Raw genomic sequence first — 23,369 nt, forward strand, 5'->3', positions numbered from 1 at the left:
GAAGAAGGACATGTCATAGCGCTCGGGAAACACTGTGGAGGGGAGCTCATTCCATAGCCGGATGGTATTGTAACAGCTGTACAATTTTCAAACCGCTAAGCATAACTTTTTCGCTGCAGAAATAGGCAAGATGGATACCTACTCATGCCAGCTCTCAATACGCTCTACCGTAGTAAAAGTAAGATAGATAATTAAAACAAAAAATCCGTATGGTTCCATCATGAATTTTAATATCAAGCAATTGTGAACGTGTGTTTTGTTTTTCGCATCATAATCGATCACTTAAAATCCCCATAGATCCTGGAAAAATCAAAAAACAAATTATGTAAATATTCTGGTGACCTAGGAATATAAAACTAAAACATTAAGAATTAAGCATGATTACTTTTGTGTATTTTCAATTCGGTTACTGCATGCATTTTGTTAAAGGCGAATATTTAATTTTCGTCGTTTAATGATGTAATAATAGTAAACCTTTTTTTTATATGAAAGCTCGATATGAAAGAACAAAGTTCTTATCACAAGGTATACGAGTAATACTAGTCGTTACTGTTCTTTATAGAACTACTTTTTTTTATGATTGAAAGATTACTCGTGACCCGGAGGCCTTTCCAGCTTCACCAGGACAGGTGGGCGAGCAAAGGCTCAGCCAGGAGGGGTGGGATTTGCTAACAGCTGCCCGAGCGCCTCCAAAGGAGACCTAACACCTCAAGGGCACCTGCTTCGTGAATGAATCTACTACCGGATTTGAATCGCGACCCGCTGAGATGATCCGGCGAGAAACTCAGCGGGCTGTAGTATGGGTTAGGTTGCACGTCGACCTCCTTGTCGAGTTCGAAGAATACGGTTACCGGGGTCCCTAAGCCTGCTCCTGGTGTTAGAGCTGAAGGTGTCTAATGTAAAGGTTATTGGATCTGATGGATACGTAAGGACGTGATATAACTACTAGCGACCTGCCCGCACTTCGCTTCGGAAACTGTAATTATTGATTTTATTGAATTTTCTATCTTCATCTTTCATAATATCGCGCACTCGTTTGTTTATAGTCATAACTATTAACTATTTGTCCAAATGATGTAGTGTAAAAGACAAAGTTTTGTAAAATTTTAATCACCAGATGCGAGTATTTATTTTCATGTTATAAGTATCAATTTGTGAGTACCAAATGTACTTTCATAAATTATAATTTTTTATTGCATTTTCAGTTTACAATTTTCGCGATAATGGCGTACACAAAAAAGTGAGTTATATGCTGTCGCGAGATTTTTGTAGAAGTAGGTACTTATGATAAAGATTTCCATAATACATTATATACGTCTAACTTCAACAGCTTTTGCAGCGCACGGTAAAATAGCTCGAAGATGGTAGATTTTTTTTCCTACTTCCTTGACACTTATCGTTATATTTGGGATAATTTAATACACACTATTTCTTTATAAATTATAGCCTATGTGTTATTCTAATGTGTAAGCTATATTATTGTAAAGACTCATCAAAATCCATTCAGTAGTTTTTGCGTAAAAAAGTAACAAACGTACATCAATACATTCTTACAAACTTTCCCATTTATAATATTAGTAGGATTAATTATTATCAGTTGAAACGCACCATATAATATGATATGCGATTTTCAACTTAAAGTTAAACGTATTGAGTCCAAGAAAAATCATTTCAAATAACAATTAGACGGAGCCTTGCGGCGAATCATAATACTTGCGCATTTAGATTTTTTTTAAATCTACGGCTTTAGAATTCACCACACTCACCTTTCCATTTTTAAGTAGGCATAGGAATAATATTGTGGAAGTGTTGCAAGTCCCATCCCCAGATTTGTTGGCTGCGAATTAAATTGATATTAATTAAATCAAATTAGACAAATCTGATTCGACTTTGTTTTAACAAGGATATGATAAGTCGTTGCAGTCTATTAAATTAAGAGCCATAGTTTGGAACCCATTTTCATGTCATCAGTTTCTGTGTACAAATTTCTTGGATAACCAACCATTATGAGCCTCTTTATAAATCAATGTCAGGATCAGTCAGTCATTGAATAAATGTCAGTAAATAAGCAACTACAAGACTCCATTTAGAAAACTGAACTATTTATCTTAATTGAATTTATCAGAAAAAAATCATCAACCTAAACAAGTAAAATTTAAATGATGATGTTTACCATCCTCTGTGCATTCTTCAACGATTTTATTAATTTTATTTCTTTCCTCTTCATTTCCAACAAACTTTGTAACTAAAGCTTTGAGTGCATCACCATCAATTTTTTCATCATTCGTCTGTAACATATAATATATAATAGAATTACGATTTTAATATTAAAAAACTTGTTAATTTTTAATCATTATGTGTGGACCCTTTAGTAATTTAAAAGTTAACTGGCTGTTTTTTTAAGTTACGCAATAAAATGCTATATTATTAATATTTCATTACTAAGCATTGCTTATAAAATATCTTAGTTCTCTTCGAAGCAGTATAGTACATGCAATGTTCTTATTCTACTTACAATACCAAATTTTTCAACGATGCAAGCTATGAAACATTCGTCGATTTCTTCTAGATTTTTCTGAGCAAATGATTCCTTATCCATCCCAAAATCTTTCTGGCATTGCTCTATTAGGGGTTTTGCAAACGCTTCGAATGCTTTTGATTCTTCTGGTGTCACAGCCTTCGAAAATAACATTAACAGTTTTAAAATGCACAAATAAACTATTCATTTTAAATAGAACCTTAGAAGTGCGTGTGTGTATGTGTGTATGCAAATAAAAGAATTTTTAGTAAGATATTCTCGATTAAATATTTGAACACTACCAACACTCATTATTTATCGAAAACGGCTCGTTTCGAAAACTCATGATTGAGACTAAATTATTCGTAAATATACATACAGCTTGAGCGCATTTCACACAATATTACTGATGTTGGGAAGTCTTGTGAGCCCGCACGTGTAAGTATTACGACCCCGCCTGTTTCTGCCGTGAAGCACTTATATGTACATTCTGTTTTAAATGTTGGAGCAGCCGCTGTACTAAAGAATTGAGACTTAGAACTCATGTCTCAAATTCGGCGACGGTATTTACGTTGTATATGTCTGTGACCTCCGGTTACCATTCAACACCGGGCGTAAAAAGGACAAATATTTAAAACTTAGGTCGTTGCAGTAAATCCAAGTGAACCACACTAATTGATGAATTTCATAGTCCGAACACAAAATGCTATACATTTTAATAAAAACTGATTTATGTGCAAACCTGGCTCGTTTACTGTAATATTTGCCTGTTTTTTTTTTGATTAGAAATGCTAAATCCTATCATTTTACACCATTAATCACGGTGCTAGAGTTCGAATCAATATTAACTTTTTTTTTAACCGAGCTGTTAATTTTTATTTTGTCTCGTATGATTTCTTAGTTCATCTACCGTGACCGATGACTAGAAAGACAGAAAGCCTAAATCTTTCGCAAAAAAAAATAAAAATTCATATAAAATTACCTTTGTCCTCCCAAAATATAGAATTGCCATTCCAAAACACAGTAGTACGTGAATCTTCAACATTTTATTGTATTAAATTGTTTTCCGCGCGACACGTTCTAGTTTCCTGGTTTGATGTTTTACGTACACTAGAATACTACGGCAACTTTTATATATTTTTATTGAAGTAATTTTATGTCAAGAGAGGTAATTTTTACATTTTAATCGCAAACAGCTACACTGCATTTATATTTAACAACCCAGTGGTATTAATGACATTGAAATTATTCACTAATATTTGTAAATAGCTATAATTTTAATCCTGGTCAATACATAGGTGTACAACTGAAATGCGACAATTTGATATAATTTTACTGGCAGTTTTACGCTATAAAATCATGATAATTCAAGGTTAATGATAATATGTGCTAAAATAACCACATATTGCACATTTAGAATCATATGAATAAGGCGTGTATTAGAACTCGCTTAGCTCTCAACACCAAGTTACGTGATACTCTCCAGAGCGCTAAAAACGCACACAGATGGATGAGCAAAGATAAATTAATCTCTTATCAAGGTTTCTTTTTTAATTAGTATTTATTCTTTTTTCTTAGATGGGTGACAAGGTTACAGCCCACCTGATATTAAGTGGTTATTGAAGCCCATAGACATCTACGACGTAAATGCGCCACCCACCTTGAGATATCAGTTCTAAGGCCTCAATATAGTTACAATGGTTGCCCACTCTTCAAACCGAAACGCATTACTGCTTCACAGCAGAAATAGGCAGGGTGGTGGTACCTACCCGCGCGGACTCACAAGAGGACCAGTAATTACGCAAATTATAATTTTGCGGGTTTGATTTTTATTACACGATGTTATTCCTTCACCGTGGGAGTCAATCGTGAGCATGTGTTGTAATCACGACCCTCATTAATGAAGAATAAGCCGTGAGGAGGAAGAGTATATGTGTTTGCTGTAAGTATGTCGAACATCACGAAGGCATTCGACAAAGTTTGACCCAATGTTTTGATCTACAAATTGTCGAATATTGGCGCATTGGACAGACCTTACAAGACTTCTTGGCAAACCGTTCTATTCGGTATCTGGTCGAGGGAACTCGCTCCGCCCCTTGCCTGTTCGCGGTCAGAATCCTACAAGGCTTCGTTCTCTCCTCGTCTCTTCAGTCTATTTCAAAATGATATTTGCTTTCGCCCACGACACGGCTCTTTAATGCTCCAATAGGAATAAGTCCTTCATAGCTAAGAAAGTCCAAACCGCTGAGGTTGGTAGCGGCGCATCAAAATGACCTCTGTGAAAAATACAGTCAGCACAGCCGACTTTCAGACTCGGTACTCGATGCATATCTCCTACCGCAACAGATGGAGAAAAGTCACCTCCCCAATCAATCAACTCGGCGTAGTAATATCCCCGGACCAAGAATATCAAGGGCCTTTTTCGCAAGGTTGCCGCCCCTGGGAGGTATGCAGGATATGTGGCGAAAGAGGGCTATCGCCCTAGAAGAAATGGGTATTCTATTTTTTTAGCGAATGAGTGAATGTTTTTATTATAATTATATATTGTTTTCAAATTATATGTAAACCTATAACTTGAATAGCGAATTCTTATCTTGTGACAAGAGTCTCAACTGCATTGACCACTTAGTAATTTTTATCAGGACTAAATTAATGTGAAATTCCTAGTATGCCTAAGTGATGTTGGTTACCCGAGTCTATGTGTCAAACAAATCGACGTCTCTATTGTATTATATTAATAGAGGTCTAGTCATTCAAACCGGAACTCATGAGCGTGACAGAAACAGGACGGTGATATATCTATTCTTGTGTGCTTACAAAATACCTTACTTTGTCTACCCTATGTTACCTGATGTTTAACTGCGAAAATTTTTCAGCTACTTAAAATAAAACAATACCGCCTACAAAAATCGAACCATCATAGCACTCACATACTCGTAATATTCAATACGAGTGACCGGTCGTACCATCTAATAGTCCTCATACGCTTCTAAAAGAGAAGACAAAGTCATTTATTTAAATAGTTTAATAAATCCTATTAATTTAATTGCTATTTCATACCAGCTGTTACACGCGGCTTCGCCCGGGTGGTCAAGCAAACGCGTCAGTGTAGTTTCTCGTAGGAATGACATGTTTTTTCGGGATAAATGGTAGTCTATGTCACTCTTTTGAATTAATACTATCTATATATTAATACATGAAGCAAAAACTTTGTATCCCTTTTTACGAAAATTGCGCGGACGGAGGAGTATGAAATTTTCCACACCTATAGAGAATATAGAGAAGAAGTGGACAATGCTAATATTTTTTTAAAATAATGCATAAAAGATACATTAAATCAATAAAGAAAACATTACACACACTACATACCATGTATTTGACGCACACACGCATGCATACTATTTATTGTCAAACTTTTGTTTTTGACGTCTGTTGTCAAATTGAGAATAGATTAAATATTGTTTGTCTTTATTAATATTTTTTTATAGTGTACCCCTGGCGAAATTTGTGATTATAGAAGTATAAAATACAATCATAATAGTGTACAAACTTACAATTCCAATTAATCATAGTCGAATTTCGACTACTGCGGGACCTCTAGTCACTTTAAAAATATAAAGCGTGTAAAAACGTATCATTCCGTTGCTCCATTTCAATGTGAAAGAAGGACAAACAACACACGCTTTCGCATTTGTAATATTAGTATGCATTTACTTGTTGGGTAATAAATAAAACAGACCGTACAATAATTTGACTATTTTAATTACATGTATAGTGCGTTGGTTATTTACATATTTTTTTTTAAACTTTTTTTTATTTTACATTTTTTTTAAACTTTTAAATATTACGCAAAGATAAAATCTTTAGGGTTGTCTTCATACATACATTTCGCAGTCCAGTACGATGCTTCACATATATCCTTGTACTTTTTCGCTGTAAAATTCAAATCCGTCTCATATTACAACATACATTTACTACTTACTATTAGATTTAAAATTCTTAATTAAATTAATAAAATATAAAGCTTAAAACATGTTTAATAAAGTCGATACGACTTCTTTGATGCTGAATTACTGATAGTATATATTAGGAACCTGGGCGGGTAGGTATTATCAACCAGTCCATCGATGTCAAAGTGCAATGTCATTTAAGACTTCTATCTTTATGATGAACAACGTTTCGTACGTTATCGTTAATATGGATCCCAAAAACCTGATAGCGTCAGTTGGACCGCGTGCCTAATTTTTAATTTAAAGGTACAAAAATATAATAAGAATTTATTAACACGTTGACTGCCATGTAGGTCACCGATGCCCTACGGGGCGCACTCAAGTAATTACTTTGATTTGTTTCTGCGATCTTCTTAGTAATGGCCCCGGAATATCTAGTAGACTCTGGGAAAAATCCGAAGATACTGAGAATGAATCTATTTCTAAGAGACCTAAAAGACTAAAACGTACATTAACAAACAAAAGAAAGAAAAGTTAGGCAATCCAGGTGCTTAGTAACCGAAATCGACTTATTTACTTCAGTGCGCTGCGTAGGGCACCGGTGATCTACATGGCAGTCAACGTGTTAATAATATTCATATAATCCGATTTAAATGAACATCTAAATATGATGTACAAAGATAATCACTTTGTACATCATATTTAGATTTTATAATAATATAATATAATTTTTAAATAAAAGAAAGGGGAAAAAAACTTACAAACGTCTTTGCATCTGCCGGCTGATGCTTTAGCAGATTCTTTAAGCTCTGGAGGATACATCAAATCGATCTGTTTTATTGATGCTTCATAACTTATTTTGTTATTTTTAATCTAAAATACAAATAATAATAGACAGACATCACTTTGTTACCGTACAGATAATTGTCGTACTCATATTCTAAGCTAAAGACATTACAGTGGCCAAATATTAAAAAAAATATTATAAAAGCATTGTGAATTTGCTTTTGAATGAATTTGAAATAGCGTTTCTTCCCGTTAAAATTTTATTTACACTGTGTTTAACAAACAATAAGTAAATTCCTAAACCACTCCAGGCATTCTGAAGTGATACGAGTACCAACGAACAGAATTTACTATGTGTGCATATATGTATATAAATATATATACATCTAAATAAATCTGATGTATAAGTATTAAGAACACACTAATTCGGTCTCATAAAATAAATTCTTAGAATTAATGGAGACATTAATCAAATAATACTCTTAGAAATTACTTACAATTTGAGTCATTTGATAGATACACGCTATATAACACATAACGTTTTTTTGCTCTATAAATTTTCCCTTTTCTATATCTCCTATTTCCTCTGAAAAATGTTATTCCGAAATATATTTTTTTCATTTGCATATAGTACATATATGACCTATTTTTATATTTTGCGACAGATGAGCTCATCGTTTTTACTGACGACATAAATATGAACTCCACCTTCCACCATGAGACATGTAGTCAAAGTCTCAATTCGCTTGTTTAATGCTAATATAAATTTAAAAATAATAATAATTTAAAAAGCAATAGTCGTCAAGAATGTTCCCATAATTTAGAAACAAGTCAATAATCCATTATTTTTTATATTTTACAAAACATCATGAAAACATAATATATATGTAATTAAATTTTCTCAAAATAAACATGGGACAAACTAAAAAAATCTCCAAAAAAAACAAACCTTCCGTGACATCATTTTTTCCCATGCATTGTTTCTTTAACATTTTCCCGGAATTTTTAAGTTGCTGTCTCGACATCTACACAGAATTTTAATTAATTCAAATACAATTAAATTTACATCAAGATATAGCTGCTAATTAACGTTACGATTTGTTGAATAAAAACCCATAGAGACCCAATTCCAAGCCATTGGACAAACTTCAATATTATCTCCTACGATGAGCAAACGTTGTGTAACCCAATCATACCCCAACCAGAAAGAAAACCAACTTTAGTAATATCACAATCAAGTTAGGTGGTCTCATTACACCTACTCATGTGACTTATTCCAAAAACGAATGAAACCATGGTACTCTCTCTTTTATAGTACGCTTTTATTAGCTTCAGAAGTATGTATATTAGTATGTAACGGAATCTTTGAACATGATTTTGACCACCTTCAAAACGTCGGATTGATTCGAAATTTGGTATTACTTATTAAGGACCGATGTCAATTCAATATTAAAAAAATATATTAAAAAAATTGAAATTCAACAAAGAAATGAAGTATAAATAATAGTTTAAAAAAACTAACAAAACACGCTTTTAAAGCGTAAGCGTAGCTTAAAAAGCGTGGGGTGCATGGTATCACTAGTTATAAATATTTTGTGAACAGACATGAGTAGAAGGGATATTTTGATAATATCCCGAAAAGCAACCCACGCTTTTTTACTATAAAATCATTTTTTGTTACATTATTTTTAATTTAAATTTATTAAAATTTATTTTCTATTTTTTAGTTAGATTTTCTATAAAAGCGCATTTTGTTAGTTTTTTTAAACTATTTTTTTTTTCAGTTTGTTCATTCGAAATACTTACAGAACTAACTCCACTAGTCAAAGCAACAACAACGATCAACAAATAAAAATCCTTTCTCTCCATTTTAAGTTTGGCTCATTCCAAACCGTATCAACATAGACTGATTGTATTTTACTTACACGTACATTATAAAAGATGACATAGAACTTGGATTATAGGATCGAACTGTGTATTTAAATACCCTTTGGTAATTAAGTTCGCTTATCAAAGACAAACACACAAATTATAGACGACACGTTAATTAGTGGACACAATAATAACACAAAATTTCAACTAGCGCACTGTAACACGTGTTTTTGATTTTGTCTTTATCTCTTAGAAAGGTGGACAAGCTCACAGCTCATCTAGTGTTAGTGGTCTCCGGAGCCCATAGACATCAACAACGTAAATACCACCACCCACCCGGAGACATGAGTTTTAAGTCTCTTTTCTACAGTACAATATCTGCCACACCCTACAAAGCAAAAGGCATTATTGCTTCACAGTAGGAATAGGCAACTGGTGGTACCTACCCGTGCGTGCTCACAAGATGTCTTACCACCAGTAAAGAACTAAAACTATCTCTTCTTCAACCCGTGTCCACCCAATACTGAGTGTAGGTCTCTTCGAATGCACCCCATTCTCTTCGGTCTCTTGCCTTTCGCATCCAGTTCTTACCAACCACTTTGACCAGGTCGTCAGCCCGCCTCGTTGGCTGTCTGCTCACGTTACGACGTCCAGTACGAGGTCTCCACTCCAGTATTTTTGTGCTCTACCGATTATCAGTGCGACGACATATTATGTGGCCGGCCCACTACCAATTCTTCCGAGCAATCACTTTGGCTATGTGAGTCAAACGAGTTCTTCTGCGTATATTGGTAGCGAAATGCCTAACATGGCCCATTCCATGGCTCTAGCGTAACTGGCATTTTGGTCATAATTTGCTTTGTGAGCGTCCATGTTTCGGCCCCATATACCATAACAGCGAGAGCAAATTGCTCGAATATCTGACGCTTCAATTTCATAGGCATATTCCCCTTTAGTATGTCAGTCAACTTCCCGAAAGTAGCCCATCCTAGCTGTGTGCGGCGTTTGTTGACCGTTACTGGCTTGTCCTATCGAGACTGGTGTTCTGTCCTAGGTAAGCGTACTCCTCAACTCTCTCGGTTATTTGGTCATCATAAGCTTCAGGGCATGTTTAATCTCTTATAGAGTTATTACCGGCAGATCTTACGTCGTGTGTCTTCTTAAGGGGGCACGCAATTTTTGCTGGGTTACTGTCGGTCCGGGCGTTACGGAGCTATAGAGTTGACCATAGAACTTCTCCACAACTTGGAGTATTTCATCTTGAGCTGATGTCACGACATCCGTCCGTAGTGAGCTTGTGTATTTGCGGGCTGCCGCGTTTGTGTTATTTTCTCAAAACTTTTGGGCCTCTATGGTTTTCAATTGTTTCTAGGATCAGTTTGTGTTTCTTCTCCCTCAACTGTTTACGTATTAGGTGTTTAATTCTACTATTAAGTAATTCTTACAATTCCTATTTGGTCAGGCGTTTTTAGTATCACTGCACGTTCTTGGATAAGTTTTTCGATATCGCTGAAGAGAGGTATATTGTTTGCCTTAGGTATTTTAGTTCTTCTAACTTGTTTAACTGCATTTATTATAGAAACTACGATGTGTTCATTTATGCTATTTACGTCTTCAGACTTTAGATCGTTTTTAAAGTTTTGAGTAAGTTGTTTTTGAAGATAATCTGACTGGGGAACGTGGGCTATAGTATTTCGGGTACTCAATAAGTCTTCTGCGTTCGAGTTTTAACTCCAATCTTAAGCGGGTTCTTAAATTCCTATAGTCACTTCCAGCACCTGCCATATTTAAGACATCTACATCCTGAATTATATTTTTCCTGTTACTCAGTATGTAGTCGATTTGTTTTTAGTTTTCCCATCTGTACTCCTCCACGTCCATAACCTTTGGTCTTTTTTCTGCAACTAATTATTCATAGCATACAATTTGTGCTGTCCGAGGTAATTTGCAAGGGTTTGGCCTCTATGGTTCCTTTGGCCCAATCCGAACTTTCCTATGTACTCGGCTTCCTCTTTTTTTAGTATCATTGTAGTGCACAACTGTGAGAAACTGAAACAAAAACGGTGGATATGGCTTTTATTCCGAAAAGCCTATTTTCACTCAATTTCACTCTTTTAATAATTACATTTCATTTCGTTCCATTTCGCTTTCGCTTAAAATTATAACTTTGGCCTTAAATTCTAATCACCGCTGTTTTGGCTACGAAGCTTATCCAACTACTTAAATTAAACTAAAAATACGATTTAATATAATTTACTGGATCATCTAATCCGCGTATTAACGAATTACTATTCCAGTTCAAATCAAATTATTCACAAACCTATCATAAATCTATTGCTTGTTGTTGTTTAAAATGTTAATGTTAAAGAGGAATAGAAGTATGTATCACCAAATACCCTTTATATTTGCGAACAAATATGAATTGTTGAAAGTTACAAAGTGTGTATATATAAATGTTCCTTTAATGAATATGTAAATAGGTTCCAATAGCACTAAGAGTTCGAAACAAGTAAAAAGATATATCCATGAAATAAAAGCGTAATTAATAGTCTTGAAAATGAAAAGTAGTCTCTAGACATAGATCTCCTCCGTGTTCTAAGGATTGAGTTTCTTGACCTCTGAGTGTAATATGAGAACGGACTAGGGTCTTCTACGTGGATCCTTAGCGACGCAACAAAATTCTGGTCTGGATTAATTTTCATCCGATCGTTCTAGCCCACAAGACTCTGCCCCGGGGCTTATTTCCTTATACTTAGTCTGTTACGCATACATAGGGCCGTACCTCAATACTAAGATCAAAAGTAAAATAAAATACAAATAAAAATTATAACCATCCATTAATTTATTTTTCATAAGCAATTTTAATACATTTAGTTTTACGCATTGAATCGATCAGGCAAACACAAAGTTAGCGGGATCGAATTCGTACATACATTTTGCAGTCCAGAATGATGCCTCGCATATGTCTTTGTAGTTTTTAGCTGAAATAAAATATGGATATATTGTAACAGTTACTATTTTAACACAACTAACTAAAAGGACGTACTTTATGATTTGTTTTTATAGCACTAGTAAAACAGATTATGTATCTGTGTCACTAATCCCACCCCTCCTGGCTGAGCCTTTGCTCGCTCACCTGTCCAGGTGAAACTAGTAAGGCCTCTGGGCCACCAATAAGCCCTCATTCATAAAATAAATAAAAAAATTATGTACAGTGCTATCTCCCATTGTTACAGAATAACACACGGACGTGTGTAGCATTAGATGGCCGTGTCTGAAACGGTCATAAGTTTGGTAGCAAAAGGAAACGCAGCACGATTCCAGAGAGAGAAGAAGAAGGGTCGTCGTACCCCCTTTCGGGGGCACGGAACGGGCCTCGGGGCAAACCCCACTACCCGGGCTGAAACTCCCTACCATATAAGGCAGGGGTGAAGTAGATGCGGGGAGGACTTGGGGAAAAGGTACGCTGTTCGCAGCGTGCACGGCTGCACTACATCGACAAAACATATATACTTATACATAATACGATGGGCTTGAATGGCTCCAGGGATGACGCTCGGCAGCAGGATCCTCCGGCGTCGTGTTGTCCTCTATTTTTTTTATTTTTATTTTTTTTTTTTTTTTTCCTTACTAACTAACTACAAACTAACTACAAACTAAACTACACTACTATTTACATGGGGACAACAGTCAGCGGCTACGAGGGGCCCGCCACCGGCCCCATGCCGCGGCCCCGCCTCTACAAATCAGAGGGGGAGCCGCGGCACTAGTTTGGCGCTCACCCGCTCCGGGCTCCCCAGAAGGGGAAGTCCGTCACGGGGAGGGGCCGACTTAAAACACTCCCCAAACGGGGGAGTGGTCCACCCTCGGGGGTGGAAAATGGGTCCCCATAGGGGGGCACCCCAACAATGTGGGGGGAAGTGACGAGTGTGGACAGCTCAGTCCCATGGGGGCACTCATTATGAGCACTCCCATATCACTCCGATTAAGCCGACTATCTTACCATAGCCGGGGGTTCCAGTAGCTCCCTTGGTAGCGCCAGACCATCAGGTGGTCTAGCGTGCAAGGGAGCTAAATTGTGGAGATGCTCGTGGGGTCCACCGTCAGCCCGCTCGTAAAGATTACGAGCTAGCCTCCGGATGAACTCCTCGAGCGACTCCACATCCAGATCCCGGGCGATTACGGCATTACTGACGTAACGCCCTGCTCCGACTATCGTGCGAAGAGCCAGATTCTGCTGGGCCTGTAACTTCACCCGCGTGACTTGCGGGATGAGGTGATACCAGGCCGCAGCTGCGTACGTGATACGGGAACGGACATACGTCTTATAAATGCCGAGCTTAGTCCTGACCGGCAACCTGGAGGCCAACACCGGCCGGAGGAGGAATCTCGCGTAGCGAGCGGCCGCCAACGCCTTATTGGCGTGGGCGGTCATCCTCAAACTCCGGTCGATATCGACCCCCAAGTACCGGACGCTGGATCTAAACTCGACATTAGCGCCACGGAGACTGAGCTGTCCCGGGACGACTCTTGTGCGGACCGGACCGAAGAGAATAGCCGCGGTCTTCCCCACGTTGACCGCGACCCTCCATCGGTCCAGCCACTGGGGCAGTAAGTCCAATAACCTCTGCATCCTCGAAATGGCCGCAGAGGGGAAGTTGGATGACGCGAAGTAGGCGCTGTCGTCGGCAAACAGCGCCAACTTCACGTCGGCTTCCCACGCTTCGAGGTTGCCCTCGAGCGTGGGAATGTCGTTGGTGTAGAGAGCGTAGAGGAATGGTGCCAGGACGCTCCCCTGCGGAACTCCGGCCGTGACTGGGCGCACCGACGACTTGGCGCCCTCGACCGCGACAAGGAAGGATCTTCCCTCCAGGTACGACCCCAGCAGTCGCACGTAGGCGTGCTGGAGGTCCGTGTTCTGCAACAGCTTGTGGATCAGTCCCGCATGCCAGACACGGTCGAAGGCCTTCTCGATGTCGAGAAAGACTGCGGCCGTGTACTGGCGCGCGTTGGTCCGATCCGCCAAGTGATGCATGACGCGGACCAATTGCAGCGTTGTCGAGTGACCGCTACGAAACCCGAATTGCTCGGGTCTGAGAAGGATGTGCGGCGACATCCTTCTCAGCAGCAGCCGCTCGAACAACTTGCCCACGTGCGACAGCAGCGTGATCGGACGGTAACTGGAGGGATTTCTCCTGTCCTTGCCGGGTTTGGGCAAGGCGATAACCTTGCCCAATTTCCAAATTCCCGGGAAGTGTCCTGTGGACAGAATGGAGTTGAACAGCCGTGTCATATATGACACGACCGTTTCAGGGAAGTGGAAAAAAGCGAGGGAGGGAATACCGTCCTCGCCCGGCGCCTTGCGCCTCTTCATCCGCTTGATGATGAGGCGCAATTCGTTGGGAGTGATGAAATCACCATCTCCCAACGGTGGCACCGGGGAGGAGAGTAGGCTTGCTACGCTCTCTTCCACCGATTGGTGGAATGCGGCCTCTGAGGGTGCAGAGTCATTAGGAGCGAACTGCCGCTCCAGCATTTCGGCCAGGATATCGGCGCGGGCCTGAGCCGAGAAGCATCGGTTGCCCCTCTCGTCCACAAGTGGACAAGTCGGGGCAGGCCGATTTGAGAGCTGGCGACAAAGCCGGTGAAGGGATACTGAGGAGGGGTCCTCGCGGGCCTCCTCGATCCTCTCCTGCCAGGCATAGCCCCGGAAGGTGCTAATCTTTGTCGCCAGCTCCGCTTCCAGTTCATTAAGCTCGCGCTTCATCCTGGGACAACGAGTTGTCGCCCAGAGCCTCCTCAAGCCCCTCTTCCGGCGAATAATCGCCTTCAGATGGGCGGGGAGTATACCTCTGGGCCCGCCGCTGGGCACAAGAGTCGTCGCCTGGTCGATCGCTCCCCTGATGGAGTCAACAAGGCGGGTTGCCGCATCGTCGACCCCATCAGGGGTGTTGGGGTCCTGAATCACGGGAAGGTCGACTAGTCGTCTCTTAAAGAGCTCCCAGTCGACCTTCGGTCGTAGGGGCGAGGTCGCAACCCGGGTGAGCCCCATTCCCAGTGTCACCAGGATAGGGAGATGTGGGGTACCCAGGTCGTACAGTGCCTCGATCGTTACGGGGCACCGTAGCCCCTTGTGCACACACACATCCAGCACATCGGGCTGATAGCGCGCGGCGGTCGGGATGTGTGTGGGTTCGTCGGGGCCGACCACGGAGTAGTCGCCCCTATCGGCATCTTCTAACAGCCGCCTGCCCACTGCTGAGTTAAGTCGGGAGCCCCACGCGACGTGCTTCGCGTTGAGGTCCCCGACCAGCAGAGCTGGGCGGCTGTCGTGATTCAGGGCCCGTCTTATGTCCTCAGGGTGAAATTCAGGCCCCGGGGGTCTATACGCGGCATAAATCCGCATATCTCCCCCCGAGGTGTGTACCCTCACACCGACTGACCTTGTCGATGTGAAGGACAGCAAATCCAACTGATCGTGCACCACGTCCCGCCTGACGAGGGCCGCAGTGCCCCTGAACGGCCGCCCGGCAGGGGTAAGCTCGTCACGTCGGTACATGAAGTAGTTTGGAATCCTGAACGCATCCTGAGGACGTAGCTTGGTCTCGCCCAGGAGCACAACCTCTGGGTTATACTCCCGGGCGAGAACAAGCAGGTCGTTCTTTCGGGACTTTATCCCGTCGGGGTTCCAATAAATGATGCGCAGCTCCTGGCTAGCCATTGAACTGCGCAATCATTCGGTAGAACCCCGACAGGAGCGCCCCGAAGGGACTGGCTCCCGAGGCGATCTCACGGATTACTCCGGAGATCACCTCGGACAATTTCTCCCACAGTGCGAGCAGCCATGCAGCAAAGCCGGCAGGCTGGGAGGCCTGTCGACCGCTGCGGCGCTCGCGCTGAGGGCGGGGGGGGGAGGGGGGGCTGGTTGTTCAAGTCGTGCTTGCCTTCAGCCGGATGGGCTGTAGGCAGTGGTTGGCTTGATGTCGGTTGTTGGGCAGTAAGGGGGGCCTCGGAGACCTCCATGGTTTCTGTGTTGGTTTGTTGGGGTTCTGGCACTGTGGGTTCAGATGTACCCCTTAGTCTCTCTCTTTCTTCCCTTTTTTTTTTTTTTTTTTTCTTGTTTTCCTTTTGGCCTTTTTCCTCTTGTTCTTCTCCCTTTTAGTGGACGTAGGGCCGCTAGTCGGGAGTGGTTTAGGCACTGATATACCAGCAGATGTACGACCACGGGGAGCAGGAGTGGGTTTGGGTTTATTTATCCGCCGTGGTGGGTTGGCCTGTGCCATCAGCGTAGGCGCCGATGGCAGTGCCTCCACCACCACAGCAGACGGAGCGGAGTGGGATGGGGGAGGGGGCTGGGAGGTTTTCCCTTTCCCCTTCCCCTTCCCCTTTGTTACAGGTATTGAAGCCGGAAGAGCTGCACTCCCGGCTCGAGGTGCCTGTGGTGCAGGAGGGGGGGACGGTTGCTCCCATCATCCTGGCCCGTTTGCGGAAGACCGCACACCGTCTGTCGACGGCGGCGTGGTCCTTCCCGCAGTTGGCACAGGAGAACGGGCCGTCCCTCGGCCTCGGGCAGTCCGCTACGATGTGCTCCCCGGCACACCTTACGCAACGGACCGCGCGATGACAGTTGTAGGAGGCGTGTCCGAAGGCCTGGCAGCGATGACACTGCGCAGGCCCTCGGATTGGACGCCATCCTTCGACCGTCACCCCCGGCAGGTACAGCAGTTCGTTGACTGCGTACAAGCGGGCGAGGTCGTCCTTCGAGAGGTGGTCCAGGGCTACGTGAAAAACGCAGCCCGGACGCCCTCTCCGGGACCTAATGCACCTGGCGTATCGAGCCGGGAATCCCAGCTCCTTCAGGGCATTGACTATTTCTGCCTCGTCGGTGTCGGCAGGGAGGCCCCGGACCGCCACCTTCGAAGGCATCTCCTCCGCCAGGGCGTAACAGTACCATTTAATGGTACCGTCCCTGGCAGAGGCCTCCGACAGGTAGGCCTGGACCGCCCTATACTCCTCAGCCGACGTCGGCAGAAATCTAAAACCGGCGCCGAAGGGTCGCACCGAGGGGGCGCGGCCTAGGCGCTCCCTAATGGCCGCCATGTGGCGGGACCAATTTGGGAGGGCCTCCACCATAATTGGCGGATGTCGGCGCAGTTCCTCCTGGGCGCGACCCTTCGGCCTCGGGGGAGGGACTCGTGAGGATTGGGAAGTCCTCTGGGCGGTAGGGATACCTGGCCTAGCTGCCATGGCAGCATAGGAGGTGGAGGGAGTGGGGTTGGGCTTAGTGGCTTGTTGAGGTCTGGTAGACTCGAGGTCCATGTACCTGGTCGAATCCAGGTTGCCCGCCGTGCCGCTTAGGGCGGGGGCACCTCGGGTTGAGTCTACCGGGATTGGAGATAGCGTTGGGGAAGGAGAGCGAGGAGGGGATCTTACTTGCCTTGGGGCTGTCCCTGTCCTGGCGGGAGCCCTAGGCTTCGGAATTGGTTGAGCTGGGATTGGACTCCCAGAGGGGGACGAAGACCTAGACGAGGAAGGAGTGACCGATTCGGTTGAGGAGTGTGCAGAGGATGTGGTCGCACTTTCCTCTCCCTCCGATCTAGATGAGGGGCCTATTCTAGGACGCTTGTCCTTTTCGCTCGATGAGCCTCGGTCAGACTCGGACCTGGCCTTCTTCCGCGGCCGAGAGGGCCCAGAGGGATCGGTCAACGGGGGAAGGACATCTTCCTCCGGTTCGATCCTCGGAGTCCTCTGGGCCGCGACCGGAGGCCCGGGCCGGCTGTCCGTCCCGAGTCCCATCGAGACTGTACGGGTTGCTGGTGCTGGTCTGAATCTTAGACTCGACATAACTTGGCGTCCCTTACGGGACGGGCCGGGGGTGCTGATAATGGGGGGTGATGTCCCCCCAGACATGTTTTAGCCAATTATTTTAACGGGTCCCACGACTGTCGGTACATCCGTGATAGTTACTATATAACCATATACTTCCGCTAACCGACCGATGTATTTGTTGGCTTTAACTAATAAATTAATAGGTGCTTATAATTAACTGAACTAAACTAATTAACTGGTCAAAGATACCATAATTTAGGCTACTTGAAAAGAATTATAGAATAATAATAATAAAAAATTGGATTAGACTAATAGCAAAGACAGAAAATTGAACATACACTAAAATTAATCTGCAACGGTCCACCCTGCAGGCATCCGCCGCAGCCGGCCACTTGTAGTGTGCGTAGGAAAATTAACATAAAATAATAAAATCTACAAAATTAACAATGTACTTACTATTGAAGACTCGAGTTCCTATTTATGTGCATCTAAATGTTGTAAAATATTCAACCTAGTAAATAATAAACTATAATAATTTGGTGTAAAATAAAGAAATAAGGAGACTATTAACAATTATGTATATGTATGCGTCGAGCGTTCAATCGCCCCGACACGATACCGATGGACCTGCAGGATTCCACCCCAGCTTGTAGTAAGGTGGGGATAGAATTCCAACAGACACATAAATTTAATCTACAATCTACAAAGAAAACAAACTACTGTAAGTCGGCAACGACGGGGAAACCTACAGCGTGTTTCGTACTAATTACTAAAAGAAAAATTGAAATGACCACTTACAGGGGTCGGTCAGTTCGCCAATATTGGAACGTAAAAGTTAGATTTATATTTACATGAATTTAAAATATTAAAACTATGGAGGGTATATTTGAAAAAAACTTAATTATAGTAAATAGATCTGCCACAGTGGCGCTAGTGGGTGATTACAAAATAGGAATTATAATTAATATCTCAAAATTAGTTTAAAATTAGTAATAGAATAATAACAATTTAAAGACAATAAAGCAAGAATAAAGAAAACTACTATGAACTACTACTATATCTAAAAACAAACTGTATACGGGGTTCCCGACGTTGCCGAGGTCCACCACCGTAAATCGGCTTACGCGGGTTTAGTAACAGCCCCTCCTAACCCCGAAGGGTAGGGGAGGACTGGGAACGGACACAGATGGCCAGACTCGAAGGCGCTAACGTAACTCGGTTTTTATTCTTAGAATAAAATGAGTACGCAGCTTTTCCAGGCTGAACGACAACTACCCGCAATTAACCAATGTTAGGAAAGAAAGTGTCGAACAACTCACCTGGTCCCGGGTCCTGCGTTACGTTGCTCGGAACGTCTCCGCGCCGAAACAACACCGCTAGATCACAACACTCACGCTTTGGGCACACACAATCGCACAGCACAAACAATAGGGGCCTCGTAGCACTGGTGTCCCGGGCTTCCAGAGAGGTGGCAACACGATCGTAATGTCTTCGGAACTCGGCTAACTTCGTGCTACGGCAGAGCCTAGCCGATGGAGGCGCGCATTGACGCAACTCATTTCCCAACCAGCCTTCTTCACGAGGGGTGCCTCCATCCTAAGAGCTGTCATTCGTTACGTTTGCTGACGTCAAGATAAGACTGCTAAATTATTATAAGACAGTAAATGTGTTTTGTATACTCGCTATTTTCCTTTGCTCGATCACCTAGATATTCGCCCTTATGATGTGTGACGATGGTATCAATAATGCGGTCGCGCCTACAAATATATAGATTGTTTAAGTTGCAATTGTTACAGCTAAATTAATAGGTAAAATAATATTTTTAGAATGTTATAGTTGAAGTGTTTAATGTCGCCAGTTCCATAACCCGTCTTTATTTTCTGGAACGATTCCAGTACACGATGTAAATGTATGTAAATATAAGCACTTAAAGGATATCCTATAGCATTCCATGTAATACATACTAAATACGCACGAAAAAAATAGCACTCAGCCTGAGGCAATTTAAAAATTAGCATGTTTTGTAATTTTAAGAAACTCACCAACTCCTCTGCAATTAGCTATGGAGGCTTTCACTGCGTCTCTCATTTCCGTTGGAAACATCATATCGACCTGCTTCACCATAGCGTCGTGGACAAATTTATTATTTTTTACCTTAAACACGCAAAAGATTAGAAACAATTATACTTTATTGGAGAAATTAATACGTATTGGTGTAAGCTGCAAATTTAGTAATGAACTCACTACTTGACTCATAGAGTACACGCAGGCGATATAGCACATCACATTCTTATCTTCAATAAACTTTCCTTTGTCTATATCGCTAATTTGATCTGGAATGCAATTAACTATGAAAATAAACTAGATAATACAAAATTCAAATTTAAATGTTCATTTTTAGAATAAATACGGTGATTGGGTTATCTCCTTTTGTACGATATCAGAGCATTTACTGTAATTTCGAAAAACTAAAAGATTTACTACACTTCTTCATACTATAAATATAGCGGTGAAATAGAGAAATAGCAGTAGCTCGTGGTGGCACGGATTCTGTGCGTTCGGATAGGATCGGATTAATAGCCGGAAAGAATATAGTAGATATCTGAAATCCTCAAGCAGGTAAAGAAATTCCAAATTTTTTTTTAACTTAAATCGGTTGCTCAGCCAATATAATAAATGAATTAATTTATAATAACAAATATAATTTATTCTAAAAATATATCGGCAAGGCTATCAAACAAGATCTGAACAAACAACAAATTATTTACTTACTGACCTTCAGTAACATCGTTTTTCGACATGCAAGCCTTCTTCAATATTTTACCAGAGTTTTTTATTTGCTGTTTCGTCATCTAGGAACAGTATATTGAGCATTAGTATCCGTGCAGACGCAGACAAGGAAACTAGCTTGACGAAATTTAAAGAAACATCTAATTTAAACAAACAAAGAATAAAGAAGAACGCGTCTTGTTTTATTCATGTCTTCTCTTCTCTGCCTTTCCAAACTATGTATTTATCCGTTTTCGATAAAATTTAATATCATTGTTGTTGACCCTTCAAGGAACATTTAAGTCACTGTTGAATCAATGTTGCCGTGGTGGCGTGCGTGTAATTTCAACAAAGTATAGTACATATCGACGCTTGAAATCAAACATGACTAAGCGACAATGCGTGAACTTTACAGTAGACTTAATTTAAAGTTGAAATACCCGAAAAAAAAATCTATTTTAACGAATCCAGCTGTAGGATTGAAATGATTTTAATAGACTTAGAAATATATATTTTTTGCGCATCGAATATGGTTATGGCCTATCATTTATGTACAAAGCAGTTATTGTCGCTTAATCACGTTTGCCTTTCAAGCGTCGATATGTATCCAAATTATAATGTATTTAGCAATAATCGATAGAGATTTATAAAAATAAATTAACTTAGTACTTACACTGTTCACAAACGTCGTATTTAACATTACAAAATACAACAATACACATTCAATGAAAATGTTTTTCAAAAACATCTTTTTTCATCAGTCGTGAACTTCATAAATACAAGACAGAATGATAAATCTGCGAAAGTACTTCTGCCTGTTTTTATACAAATATATGAACGGTTATTAAATCTATACCTCTTAATTATTTTGTCACCTTTAAAATGTTAATAATAGGATGGGGATAAAAACACCAATGGAATTAAATATTTTATTTGACGGTTTGTTTCACTTGACATGACTTGTGTTATCTTACTTATTAATTGCTGCAAGCAGTGAAGTGCGCAGTATTATCCGTCCATAGACTGTTAGAAAGATATGGTTCTTACATAGGATTTAACTTTACTTCAGTTAAGAGAGGAATGAAAAAAAAAATCGTATCTGGTATGGGTATGGGCTATCGAAATGATAGAACTTTTCATACAAGTTGGTAATTTGAGGAAAACGCGCCTCTCAACTTATAAATATCATGTCGCTTTTAAATGACTTTTGGTGGTAGGATCTCTTGTGAGTCCGCACGGGTAGGTACCACCACCCTGTTTGTTTCTGCCGTGAAGCAGTAATGCGTTTCGGTTTGAAGGGCGGGGCAGCCGTTGTAACTATACTGAGACCTTAGCACTTATATCTCAATGTAGGTGTGGTATTTACGTTGTAGATGTCTATGGGCTCCAGTAACCACTCAACACCAGGTCGGCTGTGAGCTCGTCCAGCCATCTAAGCAATAAAAATTGGTCAAAAATATCTAGTAATTGTGAAATTATAGCAATAAAGACAAGATATCTGAGATATTTGTGGTTACATTATCGTTTGAGTGACAATTTTATTAGCACTTTATATGTTAATGTTTGCGTTATTACAACAAACAATATTATGTTGTCCAACGCATTTTTTTTAAGTTTTTTAAGAACGCTGATGGTCAAACTTATGTATGCATATATGTATGTCGGAGGAGAAACGCTGAAGGAATGTTTTTAAAAAGTGTGACGTCAGCATTGTTGACGTCACGGTCATTAAAATCTCAACGATGACTCATGTTTGGGCTTCCGAAACAAAACTTCACGAGAACTTTGTGCGTGGCGTATATTTCACGAGAAGCGTAATAACGTTCCAGAGAGATCCGTACTGTACGACGGCTCGGACACGAATGAATCAGCGCTAGTAGAACGGCCGTATTTATAGGGCTCTGTACACGTCACTTTGACGTTTGTGTATCGTTGATATTCCGAACTATTGACCCGGATGCGACATGTATATATTGTACCTGGTGTCTCAAGGTTAGCGGCGGTATTCATACGGGTTGTAAAGTAAAGAATACCCGCCAGATATATCACGGCTACGTTTGCCAACATATCTGTTTTTGTTTTATGATTGAAAGAATACTGATGGCCCGAAGGCCTTTCCAGTTTCACCAGGACGGGCGGGCGAGCAAAGGCTCAGCCAGGAGGGGTGGGATTTGCTAACAACTGCCCGAGCGCCTCCGAAGGAGACCTAACAACTCAAGAGCAATTGCTTCGCGAATGAATCTACTACCGGATCGGAATCGCGACCCGCTGAGAAGATCCGGCGAGAAACTCGCGGGCTGATGCATGGGTTAGGTTGCACGTCGACCTCTTTATGGAGTTCGACAAATACGGTTACCGGGGTCCCTAAGCCTGCTCCCAGTGTTAGAGCTGAAGGCATCTAATGCAAAGGTTATTGGATCTGATAGATCCGTAAGGACGTGCATATCTGTCATACAGAGTCGATAGGAACTTGGTAATTGTATTATGATTTTAAATAATAATTCTCTAAGATTTATTACATACGAATTAAAAAAAAATATATTATCATGGAATATAAATAATATATGGGATATGGAAGGAACGCAGCAGACTAATGAAAGTCAAGTTTAGCATGACACAGTTAGCACGGCGAGACATAACATTAC

At 41.3% G+C, this 23,369-nt stretch overlaps 3 protein-coding genes across 7 annotated transcripts; all 3 read right to left on the bottom strand.

The window, feature by feature from the left end:
* Nucleotides 1-208: 208 nt before the first annotated feature.
* On the bottom strand, nt 209-3,662 carry LOC114249298 (uncharacterized). The gene is made up of 5 exons (XM_028182816.2): nt 3,501-3,662; nt 2,516-2,677; nt 2,174-2,288; nt 1,767-1,837; nt 209-300 (listed from the first exon to the last, which is right to left on the bottom strand). The coding sequence occupies exons 1-5, from the start codon at nt 3,561-3,563 to the stop codon at nt 283-285; spliced, it is 429 nt and encodes a 142-aa protein (XP_028038617.2). The 5' UTR covers nt 3,564-3,662; the 3' UTR covers nt 209-282.
* Nucleotides 3,663-6,259: 2,597 nt separating this feature from the next.
* Nucleotides 6,260-9,219, bottom strand: Obp1 (odorant-binding protein 1). 3 transcript variants are annotated; one of them, XM_089734615.1, is made up of 6 exons: nt 9,061-9,219; nt 8,204-8,279; nt 7,752-7,840; nt 7,230-7,341; nt 6,343-6,451; nt 6,260-6,310 (listed from the first exon to the last, which is right to left on the bottom strand). In XM_089734615.1, the coding sequence occupies exons 1-5, from the start codon at nt 9,121-9,123 to the stop codon at nt 6,363-6,365; spliced, it is 429 nt and encodes a 142-aa protein (XP_089590741.1). In that variant the 5' UTR covers nt 9,124-9,219; the 3' UTR covers nt 6,260-6,310; nt 6,343-6,362. The 3 variants fall into 3 exon arrangements, with proteins under 3 accessions (XP_089590741.1, XP_028038616.1, XP_089590742.1); XM_028182815.2 differs by having other exon boundaries at nt 6,260-6,451; XM_089734616.1 differs by lacking the exon at nt 9,061-9,219 and adding an exon at nt 8,517-8,693 and having other exon boundaries at nt 6,260-6,451.
* A 1,915-nt stretch (nt 9,220-11,134) lies between these two features.
* Nucleotides 11,135-22,271, bottom strand: LOC114249296 (general odorant-binding protein 72). 3 transcript variants are annotated; one of them, XM_089734612.1, is made up of 5 exons: nt 21,398-21,542; nt 20,732-20,807; nt 20,200-20,288; nt 19,998-20,109; nt 11,135-11,175 (listed from the first exon to the last, which is right to left on the bottom strand). In XM_089734612.1, the coding sequence occupies exons 1-5, from the start codon at nt 21,470-21,472 to the stop codon at nt 11,150-11,152; spliced, it is 378 nt and encodes a 125-aa protein (XP_089590738.1). In that variant the 5' UTR covers nt 21,473-21,542; the 3' UTR covers nt 11,135-11,149. The 3 variants fall into 3 exon arrangements, with proteins under 3 accessions (XP_089590738.1, XP_028038615.2, XP_089590737.1); XM_028182814.2 differs by lacking the exon at nt 11,135-11,175 and adding an exon at nt 11,945-12,107 and having other exon boundaries at nt 21,398-22,271; XM_089734611.1 differs by lacking the exon at nt 11,135-11,175 and adding an exon at nt 19,645-19,712.
* Nucleotides 22,272-23,369: the final 1,098 nt, after the last annotated feature.

Source organism: Bombyx mandarina, chromosome 18, assembly GCF_030267445.1.
Source record: "Bombyx mandarina strain Sakado chromosome 18, ASM3026744v2".
In the NCBI taxonomy this organism is placed as follows: domain Eukaryota; kingdom Metazoa; phylum Arthropoda; class Insecta; order Lepidoptera; family Bombycidae; genus Bombyx; species Bombyx mandarina.

What these genes read in the sequence shown, in the direction of transcription:
- LOC114249298 (XM_028182816.2), bottom strand. Translation starts at nt 3,563, where the DNA reads ATGTTGAAGATTCACGTACTACTGTGTTTTGGAATGGCAATTCTATAT. An exon ending in TCGTTGAAAAATTTGGTATT is followed by an intron (nt 2,289 to 2,515) that starts GTAAGTAGAATA and finishes TATATGTTACAG; the next exon opens with ACGAATGATGAAAAAATTGA. An exon ending in TGAAGAATGCACAGAGGATG is followed by an intron (nt 1,838 to 2,173) that starts GTAAACATCATC and finishes TTTAATTCGCAG; the next exon opens with CCAACAAATCTGGGGATGGG.
- Obp1 (XM_089734615.1), bottom strand. Translation starts at nt 9,123, where the DNA reads ATGGAGAGAAAGGATTTTTATTTGTTGATCGTTGTTGTTGCTTTGACT. An exon ending in TGACTAGTGGAGTTAGTTCT is followed by an intron (nt 8,280 to 9,060) that starts GTAAGTATTTCG and finishes AATTCTGTGTAG; the next exon opens with ATGTCGAGACAGCAACTTAA. An exon ending in TCTATCAAATGACTCAAATT is followed by an intron (nt 7,342 to 7,751) that starts GTAAGTAATTTC and finishes TTTGTATTTTAG; the next exon opens with ATTAAAAATAACAAAATAAG.
- LOC114249296 (XM_028182814.2), bottom strand. Translation starts at nt 21,472, where the DNA reads ATGTTTTTGAAAAACATTTTCATTGAATGTGTATTGTTGTATTTTGTA. An exon ending in GAAAAACGATGTTACTGAAG is followed by an intron (nt 20,289 to 20,731) that starts GTCAGTAAGTAA and finishes ATTGCATTCCAG; the next exon opens with ATCAAATTAGCGATATAGAC. An exon ending in TGTACTCTATGAGTCAAGTA is followed by an intron (nt 20,110 to 20,199) that starts GTGAGTTCATTA and finishes TGCGTGTTTAAG; the next exon opens with GTAAAAAATAATAAATTTGT.